Here is a 14,163-nt window from a genome sequence, read left to right on the forward strand (position 1 = left end):
TGGAATCTCATGTGTCTGTATTATGGAGGCCTTCCATGGCCTGGCGACTCTGAAGGCACAGGACATTCCTTATCCCAATGCGTTTCCTCATCATAACACTAGATGCATGCGCGTCCTCTCCATGCTGGTATCAGAATGCCAGCTGGCTTTTAGAGTGCCAGCTGAAGGGGACGGTCTTCTCTGTCTCTGTCGTGAAGAGATGACACTGTTGAATCTGAGGTTCGTCTTCTCTTTTTCTCCATCACAGCTTTGACTAAAAGGTCAAAATCTGCTTTGCCAGCTGGTCTCATTCCCCCCTAATTTTCCAATACCACTTTCCAAATCCTGAGCCACATTTCTCTTTGCATATGAATTCTTATTTACTGGCTGGTTTTATCACAGTCTGTGAGTAAGTATGATCCCTCAAAATCAAACCATTCCAGATGGTCTTTTCAACAAATAGGGCAATTCATGTGCAAACAAAATGAACCTTTCACCTTACTTCACACTGTTCATGAAAATTAACTCCATGAGCACCATAGGCCTAAATGTTAGTTCTAAGACCACCATCAGGGAAATGAAAAGACAAAACACAGAATGGAAGAAAAAGATTTGTGAAACAAATACCTGATAAAGGACGTGTATTCAAGTTATATAAAGAACTCTTGCAACTTAATAAGAAAACAACTCACATTTAAAAATGTCTAAAAAAATAAGCTTTTCATATGACTCAGTAATTCCAATCCTAGATATTTATGCAAGAGGAATGAAACATATGTCCATACAAAGACTTGTATGTGAATGATCACAGAAGCATTATTTATCAAAGCCCCACACTGTAAACAAAATGTTTATAACTGCTGAGTGGATCAACAAAATGTAATATAGTCATACCATACAAATCTACCCAGCAGTAAAATGAGCCAACTGCTGATACAGATAATAGCAAGGGGGAACCTCAGACAAACAAACAAAATTACTAGTGAAAGAAGCTAGACACAAAAGACTTTATTATAGAATCCTATTTACATGAAGTTTCTAGAAAAGGCAGCTGTAGGTGTGTGAAACAGATCAAGGGTCATCTCGGGGCGGGCGCGGTGACGGAGTGCACATGGGCATCAGGGAGAAAGGGGCCTTTTAGGGCGGTGTGCTGACGGTGTTCTATGACTGGAGCGCGGTGCTGGTTGCACAACTGTGGTAAGTTCACAGAGCGCCCCTGTCTCCCTGGCACTCCCTCTAGGCGGATTCCGCTCTTAAGGCTCTGTTGCTGCAGGAGGCGCCTCCAACCTCTTACTTGACTCCTTGAGCTGAAAGAGGAAGACCCACGAAGCCAGTTTTAATACTTTGTCTCTGAAAGCTCTAACACCTTGGACCTGAGCTTTCCTGTGTCCTTCAGCCTCATCTGAACTCCTCTTCCCCTTTTTGAAGATGGATCTGGGAGAAGCCTGATGTCAGATTAGGCAAGATGTTGAACCAGATGGCGATAGGTGTTGAACCTGTTTCCCTCTCCTTCCCGCCGCCCCCTGAGGTTTTTTTTTTTTTTTTTAATAGAAATTGGTTTTCACTGAAGCTTCAGGCAATTTCACTGCCTTAAATATTCTTTCTTGACATAATGTTTTTAGAAAGCTGAGTGTCAGGAAGGCCCATTTTTAATTTATCAATGGCACCCTTAGTCTTAATATGCTGAAGCACACTTTACTTTTGAGGGCAGAATTAATCTTTTATCAGATGTACCATGGATGCTGTTGGTTTGATTATTTTAGGAAAACGTTCTTGTGTTGTTTCAGAATTAATGCTACCCACATAACTTTATTTTCCAATATCTGCTCAGAATAGGTAAGGGAGATACAAAGTAAGAGTCAACCATATTAAAGTTAATGCAAAGTAGGTGTAAGTCACTGCTGTTTGAAAAACTAACGGTGGTGTTTAACTTGTTGATTTCATCTTGACGGTGAGGAAAGTGAATCTGAAATTAACCCTATCATAGAGACTATCTGGACCTTCTTTTATATGCTACAGCTTGTAGGACAGTGGAGAAAATGTTAGCACAATTATAAGAAGATAATTTTATATATGGAAAACTTTTGGAGGCTGGAGGAGACAAGAAAGGAATTTCAGTCTGCCCTTTGTTTAAAGCAGGGCCATGCAGAAATGCCAAAAGCTGTCAGTGTAACTTCTTTGCAGCTCTGGGGCCTCAAGTTTTCATATCCCTAAGAGTCACTTAGGGGCTTGTTAAAAATACAGATTCTTGGGTTAAACCTCTTATGACTCTGAGGTTTTAATAAATTCCTCAGGGGATTCTAATATGTATCACATTAGTTAGGGTTCTTCAAAGAGTCAGAATTAGTATGAGGTGTGTGTGTGTGTGTGTGTGTGTGTGTGTGTATGTGTGTGTGTGTGTGTGTGTAAAAGAGATTATTGTAAGGAATTGGTTCCTGTAACTCTGGAGGCTGATAAATCCCCAAATTGGCTATCTGGAGACCAAGGAGAGCAGATGGTGTAGTTCTAGGCAGAGTCTAAACGTATAGGAACCAGGAGAGCTGATGATATCAGTTCCAGTCCAAAGTTGGGTCTAAAGGTGGGAAACTGGTGTCTGAATGTGAAGGTGGGCAGAGAACGAGAGAAGGAGGGGGAGAGGGACGGAGGGCAGATCCTCCTTTACTCCCCTTTTTGTTCCATGCCTTCAGCGGACTGGATGTGGCTGAGGTTGAGTGGTCCCCTCGGGGAGGCAAGCTGCTTTATTCAGTCTGCTGTTTCAAATGTTAGTCTCACCCAGAAACCTCCACGAACACACCCAGAATAATTTTTAATCAAATATTTGGGCATCTCATGGTGTAGTCAAGATGACACATAAATTTAACCATCCTATCCTCCAAATCTGAGAAGTTTGAAGCAGTGAGGGGCAAAGCCACATTTCTTAGAAGAAACACTTGTAGGGAGAAACCTTAAAAAGAGACTGTTGTTGCCCTTTAGGAAACAGTTGTACAATTTCAGTTATCAAATATGTCAGGACTGAGCCAAGCCATAGTGACAGAAAGCTGCCCGGACGTGGAGGCAGGGGTTGGACCTGGGGGACGGCTGCTGCTGGGCATGGGGCTTCTTTTTGGGGTGAGAAGCATGTTCTGGAGTTAGACGTCGGTGATGGTGGCACGACTTGGGAGTCTGCTCAAAACCACTGGACTGCTCCCTTTGAAATGGTGAATTTCATAGCACGTGGAGTAAATGTCAGAATGCATACATGTCTGTTGAGGGAGGCATGAAGAAGTGGCGGTGGATAGTGTTGACGTCTCTGAGACAAGAAGACGTAAACAAACATGGGCTGGCAGAAGGGAATGTGGGGTTGAGGGCGGATTTAAAAAGCGCAGGACATCTTGCGGCATGCCTATGGATTCAGACGGTCCACTGGAAAAGGAAACGTTGATGCCGCAACGTGAGGCCAGGGGAGTCTGCAGTGGCGAACTCCTGCAGTGCCGTCCTGACTCTCTCCTCCCCGCTCTCCCCAGGTGACGGACCAGTCGGTGAAGGCGTTCGCTGAGCACTGTCCTGAGCTGCAGTGCGTGGGCTTCATGGGTTGTTCGGTTACTTCTAAAGGAGTCATTCATCTAACCAAGGTAGGTTCCAGGGCTACGTCTCCTCGGTGTTTCCCAGCATCATTCGTACCAACGCCCTCGCAATGCTCCACATGCTTGAATGAGGACTGGTCAGACCATTATAGAGCTGTAAGTAGTGTTTGGTAAAATTAAAATCAGTTTAAGTCAACAATACAAAATGTATCCTTTCTGAAATGGCACATTCATTTCAACAAGAAGCTTGCTTTTTGGCTTTTTTTCATTTGCTAATAACTGTGAGTGTATACAGTAAAGAAACTGATATATATGACAAGAATTATTTAGATTTTAATGTTATGTCTTGTGTTAGAAGATACTTTAATGAAAGTTTTCACTGCTCACGTATCATTAGATCTTCTGAGTATTTGGCTTTTAAGAAGTAAATATGGTCAGTTCATATGATTAAGCTGAACATATATGGTGAAAAGAGAAGTGAATGTATGCCCAAAATTAACTTCACAGTTTACTTACATACCAAATATATGAAATCTCATATTTTAGCAATAATGAAAACATCAGTTCCTTTATAATCTCTCATTTGTCATGTATCATCTGTGCTGTTTTTCAGAGTTCTATAATAATTATGAACTAATTCTTATATACATGTTTTAGAAGACTGGCTACTATAAAATTTACTTGTGTCTTATTCAGAATTTGTCATGTCTCTTCAAGCTTACAGTTTAGGGAAAAGAGTTTACAGTTTCTTTTCTCCTAGTGAAAGTGAAAGTCGCTCAGTCGTGTCCAACTCTTTGAGACCCTATGGACTATACAGTCCATGGAATTCTCCAGGCCAGAACACTGGAGTGGGAAGCCTTTCCCTCCTCCAGGAGATCTTCCCCCAGGGATCAAACCCAAGTCTCCCACATTGCAGGCAGATTCTTTACCAGCTGAGCCCCCAGGAGAGCCCAAGAATCCTGGAGTGGGTAGCCTGTCCCTTCTCCAGCGGACCTTCCTGACCCAGGGATCGAACGGGGGTCTCCTGCACTGCAGGCGGGTTCTTTACCAACTGAGCTACCAGGGAAGCCCTCTTTCCTCCTAGGAAAAGAGCAGATGTTTATAAATTACCTAGGACTCTGGCAGTAAGGCCCAGAGGGTAGGAACCCAGGCTCTGTTGTCAGCTTGGGTTTGAATCTTGGCTCTGCCATTAATCAGCTGAGTGAACAAATTATTTTTCAGGGAATTAATTGAAGTAGTTCCTCAGTATCAGGACCATGGTAAGTGCTAGGTAACCTTTAGCTCCTGCTATTAAAGTTAGTGGTGGCTCAGATGGTGAAGAATGTGCCCACCTTGCAGGAGACCAGGTTTGATCCCTGGGCTGGGAAGATCCCCTGGAGTAGGGAATGGCAACCCACTCCAGTGCTCTTCCCTGGAGAATTTTGTGGACAGAGGAGCCCGGCCGACTACAGTCCATGGGGTCGCACAGAGTTGAAGACAACTGAGTGACCAGCGCTTTCACTCTCCCTGAAAGAATCGGTGCTTGCGCGCGTGCTCAGCTGTCTGTGTGCCGCCCAGTGCGCTGCAGCCCGCCAGGCTCCCCGGCCCAGGGTTCTCCAGGCCAGAATACCGGAGTGGCTAGCTGTTCTCTTCTCCAGGGGATGTTCCCGACCCAGGGATCGAACCTGTGCATCTCCTGTGTGTCCTGCCCCGGTCAGCAAATTATTTACCACTGTGCCACCTGGGAAGCCCAAAGAAGTGCTACCATAGCTAAGTTGTAGAAGTTTGGAGCAAACTTTGAGGAAAAAAAATCACATCACTGTTTTATTCTAGTGTATTTGAAACAGTGCCCGTGATTATTCTGTGTCTTCCATGACTGATGGGCTTTAATTATATTTTGAGGATTAGAACCTAAAACTAGCAGAGCGCACAGGCACGGTATTCTCTATTACTGCTCTATCAGAACATCTTCGTGTAACCAAGACCATATGTCACCATGATTTTTTATTCATCTTCTGTAACCGTGGCCTGAACATTTTCGTAGATGAATGTTTTTCCCATCACATCATATACTGCTGTTTATAGTGCAGAGCAGAAATGCCTTTGGATGAACAGATTGTGCACACCAAGTGTTATAATGACCATATGTGGGCTTTTTACGATCACTTGAAATTGTACTCATTAAAGACAAAACAAGACTTATTAGATCAGTAAGTGCTTCCCTGAACATTCTGAGATGGCCAAAAATTATGGTACACTGGTGCTTAAAAGATCAGAATTATTCTCTGTGACAAAGTAGCAGTGACAGCAAATGTCAGCTTTGGAAGGCTTAATTTGCTGCAAAGATTATTCTGAAGATTGTACACCAGGATTGGGGGTTTGGCCTGTCAGCACTCGGAATCTACTGGATTCACATCAAAGCCTATCCGCAGCGGTTTAGGCTCATCCCTGTGCTCAGCACAGTGTTTTGGTGAGAAGACCGGTCTGTGGCATGATACTGCTTAGTTTCATGGATTCAGGTAAAGGCAAGATAGCCTTTTAAACGTACATTACTCTGGTTAAGCTAGTTTAGTTGTTTCAGCTTTTGAAAAGCAAAGGTAGAACTCAAAATAAAGCTTTTTGTTAAACTGTGTTCTGACAGTGTTTTTATACTAAGACATTATACAAAATGTAATTTACATTCACACAATGTTTGTAAATATATAAATGTTCCTAGAAAGTTGGTGGATAGTTTTCAATACTTTTTTCTCAATATTTTATGTAATTTTTAAATAAATGATTAGAGGATGTGAAATATAGGGTGTTATCAGTATAAATTTATATAATTTAATATGATTGAGAAAATCTCTCCAACTTCCTACTTTGTAGTCTGTGACTCTAAATTTGCTAATAGAGGCAAATGCCATGAAATCTCTGTGCCTTGGTTTCTTCCTGTGTAGAGACGTGTTTGTAATAGAGGATCTATCTCTAGAGTTTCTTACAGCCAGACAAATCTCTGAATTTAAGAGTCATTGGCCTGGAAGGGACTGTGAGTGGCTGTCCTTGAATGCAAGGAATGTCAAGTCCTTACTAAATTAGAAGGGAAAATTGGGGATTTGTGACATCTTAGATTGTTAAATCAAGGGCAAGAAGACAGAAGATTGGGAACAAGATAAAGAATATTAATATTCCATTACCATGGTCTCATGGAGTTAATTTTACTTTGATGCTCTCTGTCTTGTCTGAACTCTGTTGATGACGCACCCTTTGTCTTCAGATACATTCTGTTAATATAAGCAGTAATGGAGTAAGAGGCCTTCCTTCTAAGCTATGCAAACGAGAGTCCAGAAATAGCTGACAGTGAATGCACACAGGTTGAGAAGGTAAAGTCAGTTTTCCTGGAGTGGGTTCGGAAGCAGGGATGAGAGCTTCTGAGGTCTCTGTTTTGCCTCCGAAATTGAGAACGTTAATGACGTGCAGTGTCTGGCAGAATTGTGTCTCCTCCAACCCAGGACTTCTCTCAGGTGTTGGAAGCGTTCCCAGCTCATACCACAGGGAAGAGTAGCCCAGGCAAAGCCTAGCAGGCGACCTGAGTAAACACAGAACAGAAGTCCAGGGAGACTGGGGCGGCCAGGCGGAGAGAGCTGCATAGAAAACCCTGGAGATGAGTGTATGCTCTCCCGTGCTTATCTGGTGCTAATAACCCACGAGTAAAGAAATCCCAAGAGAAACAAGGAAGTAGTAATATTTTGAACTGAAGGAGAATAAAGACACAACACACCAGATTTAGTGGGATGCTGCTAAAGTACTCACTTTGGTTAAACAGCACCAAACACCTACATACGAAGAAAGGAAAAGTCTCAGGTCAACGGCCTTAGCTTCTGCCTTATGAAACTTGCAAAGAGAAGAGTAAATTAAACTCAAAGTAAGCAGAGTGAAGGAAATAATAAACATCACAGTGGATATTAGTGAAATGGAAAACAAAAAGAAATATTAATGAAAGTGCAAAGCTGGTTCTTTGATACACTAGATAAATCTGTAAAAGAGGGAAGGAGAAGTTGCCAGTGCCATGACTCAGAGGAGCAGCATAACTGCAGAGTCTCCAGATGTTAAAAGGGTGACGGGACCATCATGAGCACCTTTACACCTGTGTATTCAACAAGTTAGATGAAATGGAAAATTTATTTGAATGTCGTGAATTTCCGAAGCTTGCTCAAGAAGAAATAGTCAGTAGATAACCTGGAAACCTCTGTTCCTTAAAGAAATTACTTTTGTTGTTAAAAACCTTCCCTCAGTCATACTGCCTGCCCAGAGTGCTTCACTGGTGAATTCTACCAAATTTTGGACCTCCCTGGTGGCTCAGATGGTGAAGAATCTGCCTGCAACCCAAGAGACTCAGGTTTGATCCCTGGGTCGGGAAGATCCCCTGGAGAAGGGAATGACTACCCATTCCAGTATTCTTGCCTTGGAGAATCCCATGGACAGAGGAGCGAGATACATACTAGAGTTATTTACTATTGGAATGATATAGCATTAGGGGTTTGTATCAAAATATCATAGAGCAGATGAAAAAATAGAAAAGTGGATAGGCCAATAAAGGAAACAAAAATGGCAAAATACAGATAATTGAGGTGGGTTATAGGACAAGAGGGTTCATTATGTTGTTCTCATTACTTTTGTTTATCCTTGAAAATTTCCGTAATAATGAAGCTTTTAAGAGGTTAAAATTGATATTATATAACACGATAAATCATGTTATTCAATCACATACTTTTTAAAAACTCACAGGAACATGGAAATAGCTCAGGATGATAATGAATACTCAAGTGCATTATATATAATATTAATTTAAAATCATTTGAACAAATAAGCTAATGGAGTCTGAAAATCAAAGTGGCATGTTATACAGTACATGTAGTTGTAGTTGGTGTGCAAACTTGAGGTCTGCTCTGAGTTCATGAGTTTCATGCCACTGATCCATTGTGAACTGACTTCAGTCAGTTCGAATGATCTCAACCAATAGTCAGGAAGATGCTATTTTATTCGTAAATGACTAAAAACTCATTTAATGACTAGTCAATAAATGGTAAAAAGATGAAGAATTTTTGAGAAAACTTCGTTTTTGTTATATGCTATATAAAATTTATATTTGTCATACCTTAGGGTTAGATGTTTTTCCTTTTTAGATTGTTGATATATTTTAAAGTTGTTAATTAATTACTGATATTAACTCTGATACTGTGCATGCCTGCTAAGTCACATCAGTCGTGGCCGACTCTCTGCGACCCTGTGGGCTGCCGCCCTCCAGGCTCCTCTGTCCACGGGATTCTCCAGGCAAGAGTACAGGGGTGGGTTGCTGCGCCTTCCTCCAGCGAACCTTCCTGATCCAGGGATTAAACCCGTGTCTCTTATGTCTCCTGCACTGGCAAGGGGATTCTTTACCACTAGCACCACCTGGGAAGCCTGTCTTAGATATTATTGCTGTTTCAGTTGTCAGTTTATAAGCATGAACTGAATTCTTGGGATATGTCAGATATGGGTATGTTTGTTTGTTTTTGTTTTTAAGGAGAGGTGTTTTTTGGAAGGTAACAGCTAAAAAAATTCAGATATTTTCTTGGACCATATCATATTTAAAGAACTTTTTGTAAAACACATATTTTAAAAGTGCTTATGGCTGAAAATATGAAATGTTTTCTAAAGAAAAACAAAATTGATTTTTTTTTCAGTCAATTTAACATAAGTAAGTGAAAGAATGTTCATCCATGCAGCTAACTCAATTCTTGTCTTCATTTTCATGTTTATTCAGAGACTAGAAATGAAAGATGAACTTTCTTGCCTTCTAAATTTCAAAACAACTGATCAGTTTAGAATGTCTTATTCTAAAGATAGAACATATTATTTTTCTGCTTTTGGGGTGATATTGCTGTTAAGTTATAGATTATCATTTTGTTTGTTTCTGATTAATTTATAGGAACTTGAGTGGTAGTTTGAGATGTGGAAATTGTGTTCTTGAATTCATTCAGCTCTGAAATATTCCCTTTTGAGTAGACAAGTGACGACTCTGAAGAGGTGTTTGTAGGATGCTGTTGGTTCTTTTCAGCTTTTTGGGAGTTAAGAGTTGAGCTAGAAACTAAGTTTTGAGAATTTAGATAATGATTCTCTACGCCGGGTGTGATCCATTAATAGATTTTTTTTCTTAGAAGTTTACAAGGGTCAGCAAGCCACTTATTGCTGTCATCAAAGCTAACGGTATAACTGCTGCTCCTAAAACTTTGGCATTTCACCTAATCTCTTAGCCTCAGTTTTCTCATCTGTAAAATGAGGATAATAATAGCATCTACCTATCACTTGGGCTGTAGAGGAAGAGTATTTGGCACATAGTAAAGCAGCATTTGAAACATAATATAAATAAGTAATTATAAAAATGTTCATTATTACATACAAAATCTCCTTATAACTCTTTAGTCCTAATCCACTCATGTTCTTTCATAAAAATAAAAATGTAAAATGATTTTCATGAAAATAAATCTCAGTTAAAAGCTTTATGACCTTCATTCCACCTGAGTGCCAATTCAGAATATTAAGATGAATAACTGTCTGCTCTTCATGAGTTTGTTTTCTCCTCTTTAACCCACTGAACAACTAAAATAACATTTTAAATCATCAAAAAATTCCTACCATAGCAATGCACTGAATCAGAGGCATATAGTGTTGTACCTCATTAAATTTTGTTGTCTTGAAATAGAGTGGATTCACATTGTTGTGCTGATTGCCGCCGCACTGCAGAGTGACTCGGTAGCACATCCGCGTGCATTCCGCTCAAGCAGCACTCTTCTGCACTGTGGTGTATCACAGCGCGGCGGGTGCCGCTCTCCGTGCTGTGTGCTGGGGCCTCGTTGCTTGTCCATCCTGCGTGTAGTGTTTGCGTCTCTGATTTCACACTCCCTGTCCACCACCCACCCCGCCACGCTGACAACCACAGCTCTGCTCTGTGTCTGTGATTTTCTTTCTTTTTCATAAAAGCTCATGTGTGTCGTATTTTAGATTCCACATATAAGTGATAGCGGATGACATTTGTCTTTATTTCTGACTGACTTCACTTGGCGTGATGATAATCGTTAGTTACATCCACCTTGTTGCAGTGGCGTCATTTCACTCTTTTTAAATAATATTCCATTGTGTGTGTGTGTGTTACATACCTACGTGTGGATATACAGGGCCTCCCCAGTGGCTCAGTGGTGACGCATCCCCCCGCACTGCAGGAGACACAGGAGATGCGGGTTTGATCCCCGGGCCGGGAAGACCCCCGGAGGAGGGCACGGCAGCCCACTCCAGTCTTCTCGCGCGAGTGTCCCCCGAACACGGGAGCCTGACGGGGTGGAGTCCGTGGAGTCCCAGAGAGCCGGACGTGCCTGAAGGGGCTGGGCAGGCGCGCACCTCCCATGTGTGCGCTGCACCGTCTCTGTCGGTTTGTCACTGAGCATTTTGGTTCTTTCTCTGTCTTGGTTATTGTAAATAGTGTTGCTGTGAACATCGGGATACATGTATCACTTTGAATTATATTGTTCTCTGGATATAGGCCCAGGAGGGGGATTGTTGGATCACGTGGCAGTTTCGCTTTTTTGTTTTTAAGGCGCCTTTAATGTTTTCCATAGCGGTTGCGCTAATTTACATTCCCAAGAGGGGGGCCTCTTTTCTCTACACCCTCTGCCCATTTGTTATTTGTAGACTTCTTAATGATGGCCATTCTGACTGGCCTAAGGCATGTTATATTTTACTGTCATTACACAAATGAGTGACTTTGATTTTTATTTTTCAAATTAGTGTAGGCAGTGTCTACATAAGCGCTAGCATTTTATCACCTTTACTTTTTTCATTCTACTAAGTCAGTAATATGTGTTCCATGAGGCTACTCTTTTTATATTTTATAACCCTATTACCCTTACTCTAGTTATAATGTCTATTTGTGCTACATTTTCATTCCAGCAGCTGCCATAGCAGCATGTATCAATGTTTCGCTAGTAAAATAAATGAATTCATCTTTCAAATGACTCAGTTTGTGGAAGTCCTAACAAGTAAAATGAACAGATAAATTTCTTTGTTGTATCTATCCTTTGATAAAATGGTTTCTTCAAGCTTTAATGTAAATATATAAATATTAAATGAGGAATGTTGGCTATCTTTCTTGAAAGGACCTTTCTTGGATCTTGGCTTTACACTTTATATGTCATTTTACCTTGCTTATGTTAGCCTCAGTTCTCTCCTTGCGTTTTTATCACACACTTGTTTATAAATACAGAGTACTCCTGTAAGCAAGGATTTCAACTTTATTTATCTGGTCTCTAACACATGAGGTCAGTCTTTATCCAAGAGAGATATAAGGAGATACTGCTTTCATGTTCTTTTTGACTTTCAGATTCATTCACACTGTGTAGTAACAGGGATTTTATTTAAGGATCAGTGTGAGTCTGCTTCATTCAGTCTTGTGGTTTATATATAAATACATAGCGGTGTCAGGCACAGATGGGGTCATGTCTCTAAGTCGACAGAACAGAATCCCTGAATTAGGGAATGAGATCTGGGGCTTGATAAGAATAAATTGTAATGAAACTTAAATGAGGAAATATACCACTGAGGGAAAGAAAGTGCGTGGATCTCATTTATTAATTAATTTTTATTGAAGTACAGTAAATTTACAATGTTGAGTTAGTTTCAGTTATACAGCAAAATGATTCATTTATCATTTATTAATTTAAAATAAACATTTATTGAAAATTACAGTTAGAGTCTGGTTAATTTAAAAACATATTCAAAAACATATTCAATTGATTAAAACATTGACAGTTATATTCACTTAATAGTTTTGAGTTCCTTGGACTCAAGGAGATCACACCAGTCAATCCTCAGGGAAATCAGCCATGAATACTCATTGGGTGGACTGATGCTGAAGCTGAAGCTCCAGTACTTTGGCTGCTTGATGCGAAGAGCAACTCACTGGCAAAGACCCTGATGCTGGGAAAGATTGAAGGCAAAAGCAGAAGGGGATGACAGAGGATGACATGGTTAGATGGCATCACTGATTCAATGGACATAATTTTGAACAGACTCCAGGAGGTAGTGAAGTACAGCGAAGCCTGGTGTGCTGCCGTCCATGGGGTCGCAAAGAGTTGGATGCAAATTAGCAACTGAAAAAAAAAAGTTTTTGAACATTTATAAAATATTTAATGGTGTTTTATTGTCAACTAATTCAGGTATCTTATTTAAACAATGTTTCCACTGCACCTGGGCAGCTCCTGTTAGCCACAGGGAAGTCCCTACCTATGTGCAATATTATATATTCACTTACACACAAACACACGCTGTGTCAATCATTAATCATAGAGAATCCAGATAATCATAATTTTCTTTACAATTTTGTTTACCATTGTGCAGTGTTAATAATGATGGCCTAAGGGTCTCCTGGATGCTGAGGGAAAGATAAATTATGTTGCATCTTTATTGAAGTCACCGTCTTTGAAAACAGGGAATTCATTTCCATGGTAACTCACTATTAGTCAAACATAGAAGATGTGTGTTCAAAAATTTTAGCTTGGAACTGCAATATTTATTTGGGCCTACATAATATTACTCGTTATTTCCCATAATAATTCTTGGAATAGAGTTTGTTTGCGAGCTCCCTCTTCTCCGGGCACGCTGGCCCAGCAAAAGAGTCCAGTAGCGTCCATTGACTAAAGGCAATTGAGCTCCTCCTATGTTTGCTCTCCAGCCCAGAGGTATCACAGGTAGTTACTCAAAAGCTGTTGATCACAGTGTATTTGCAAAACCGTCAGGAGCATCGCCGCTTCCCCACTGTAGACTTCCTTACAATTGATTGTCTCCCAGTGGGATGATAGGCTGTCCACATTTTTCTCCACGAAAAAAGCTGCCCACTGGAGCTTTCTCTGTTATATTCACTTGTGGAAATGCTTGGTTATTATGTTCGATCAGAGGTACTTTTCGACATGCAATTGGCTATCAATCTTGGATCTTTAAAAACGAAACAATACCCCTGTGCCTGAGGAAGCCGCCAACAGCTCCAGATACTTTTCTGCTTTCATTTGGCTCAGAGGAGAAAACAAAGTCTGTGAGCACCCTGGGTTTCCCAGGCAAGGTGTGGGGCGTACTCTGGGAGTTCCTCCTTCTTCTGGGGTGTCACCATGAGCTCCCATTAGACTGTTTCTTTTCGTTTGGAAGCTGGCCCGCCCTTCTCCTTTCTCTCCTGCTTCGAGCCAGTCCCGGGTCTGTTCACCCTCCTATCCTCTCTTCTCTCTGAGTGTCCTCTTCTGTGTCACAGGGGGCTTCTCTCTGCAGGCTGCGTCTAGCGGGAGGCAGGAGGGCCGAGGGAGGGAGTCCCTCCGGTGTTTCTTTGCCTCCTTCTCTGTCTCAGGTTGCGTTTCTGGGTACAGGCTTCCTCTCCTCCGTGATTCCAGTCCTGGACAGCCCTCCCGCAGCCCCAGCTTGCAGTGGGAGACCAGGCACGTGGTTTTCATGAACACTGAGTCTTCTTTCTTGTCTCTGTAGCCTTGGGGTGCTCGTGGCCTCCTGCTGTTGGAAAATCTGTGGCTTACATTAGCCTCTCTTCTCAGCTTCTACTTCATCAGAATAGCCTTTTTTTTTTTTTTTA

General features: G+C 41.3%; 1 protein-coding gene across 1 annotated transcript in view; it reads left to right on the forward strand.

Moving 5' to 3' along the window:
- Positions 1–14,163, forward strand: part of FBXL17 (F-box and leucine rich repeat protein 17) — a 504,895-nt gene that overhangs the window by 146,679 nt on the left and 344,053 nt on the right. The window contains exon 6 of the mRNA XM_040239500.1: positions 3,483–3,590. Coding sequence (XP_040095434.1) covers positions 3,483–3,590 — 108 coding nt within the window. The remainder of the gene's footprint in view (positions 1–3,482; positions 3,591–14,163) is intronic.

The sequence above is a fragment of the Oryx dammah genome, unplaced genomic scaffold, assembly GCF_014754425.2.
Source record: "Oryx dammah isolate SB20612 unplaced genomic scaffold, SCBI_Odam_1.1 HiC_scaffold_5, whole genome shotgun sequence".
Taxonomy (NCBI): domain Eukaryota; kingdom Metazoa; phylum Chordata; class Mammalia; order Artiodactyla; family Bovidae; genus Oryx; species Oryx dammah.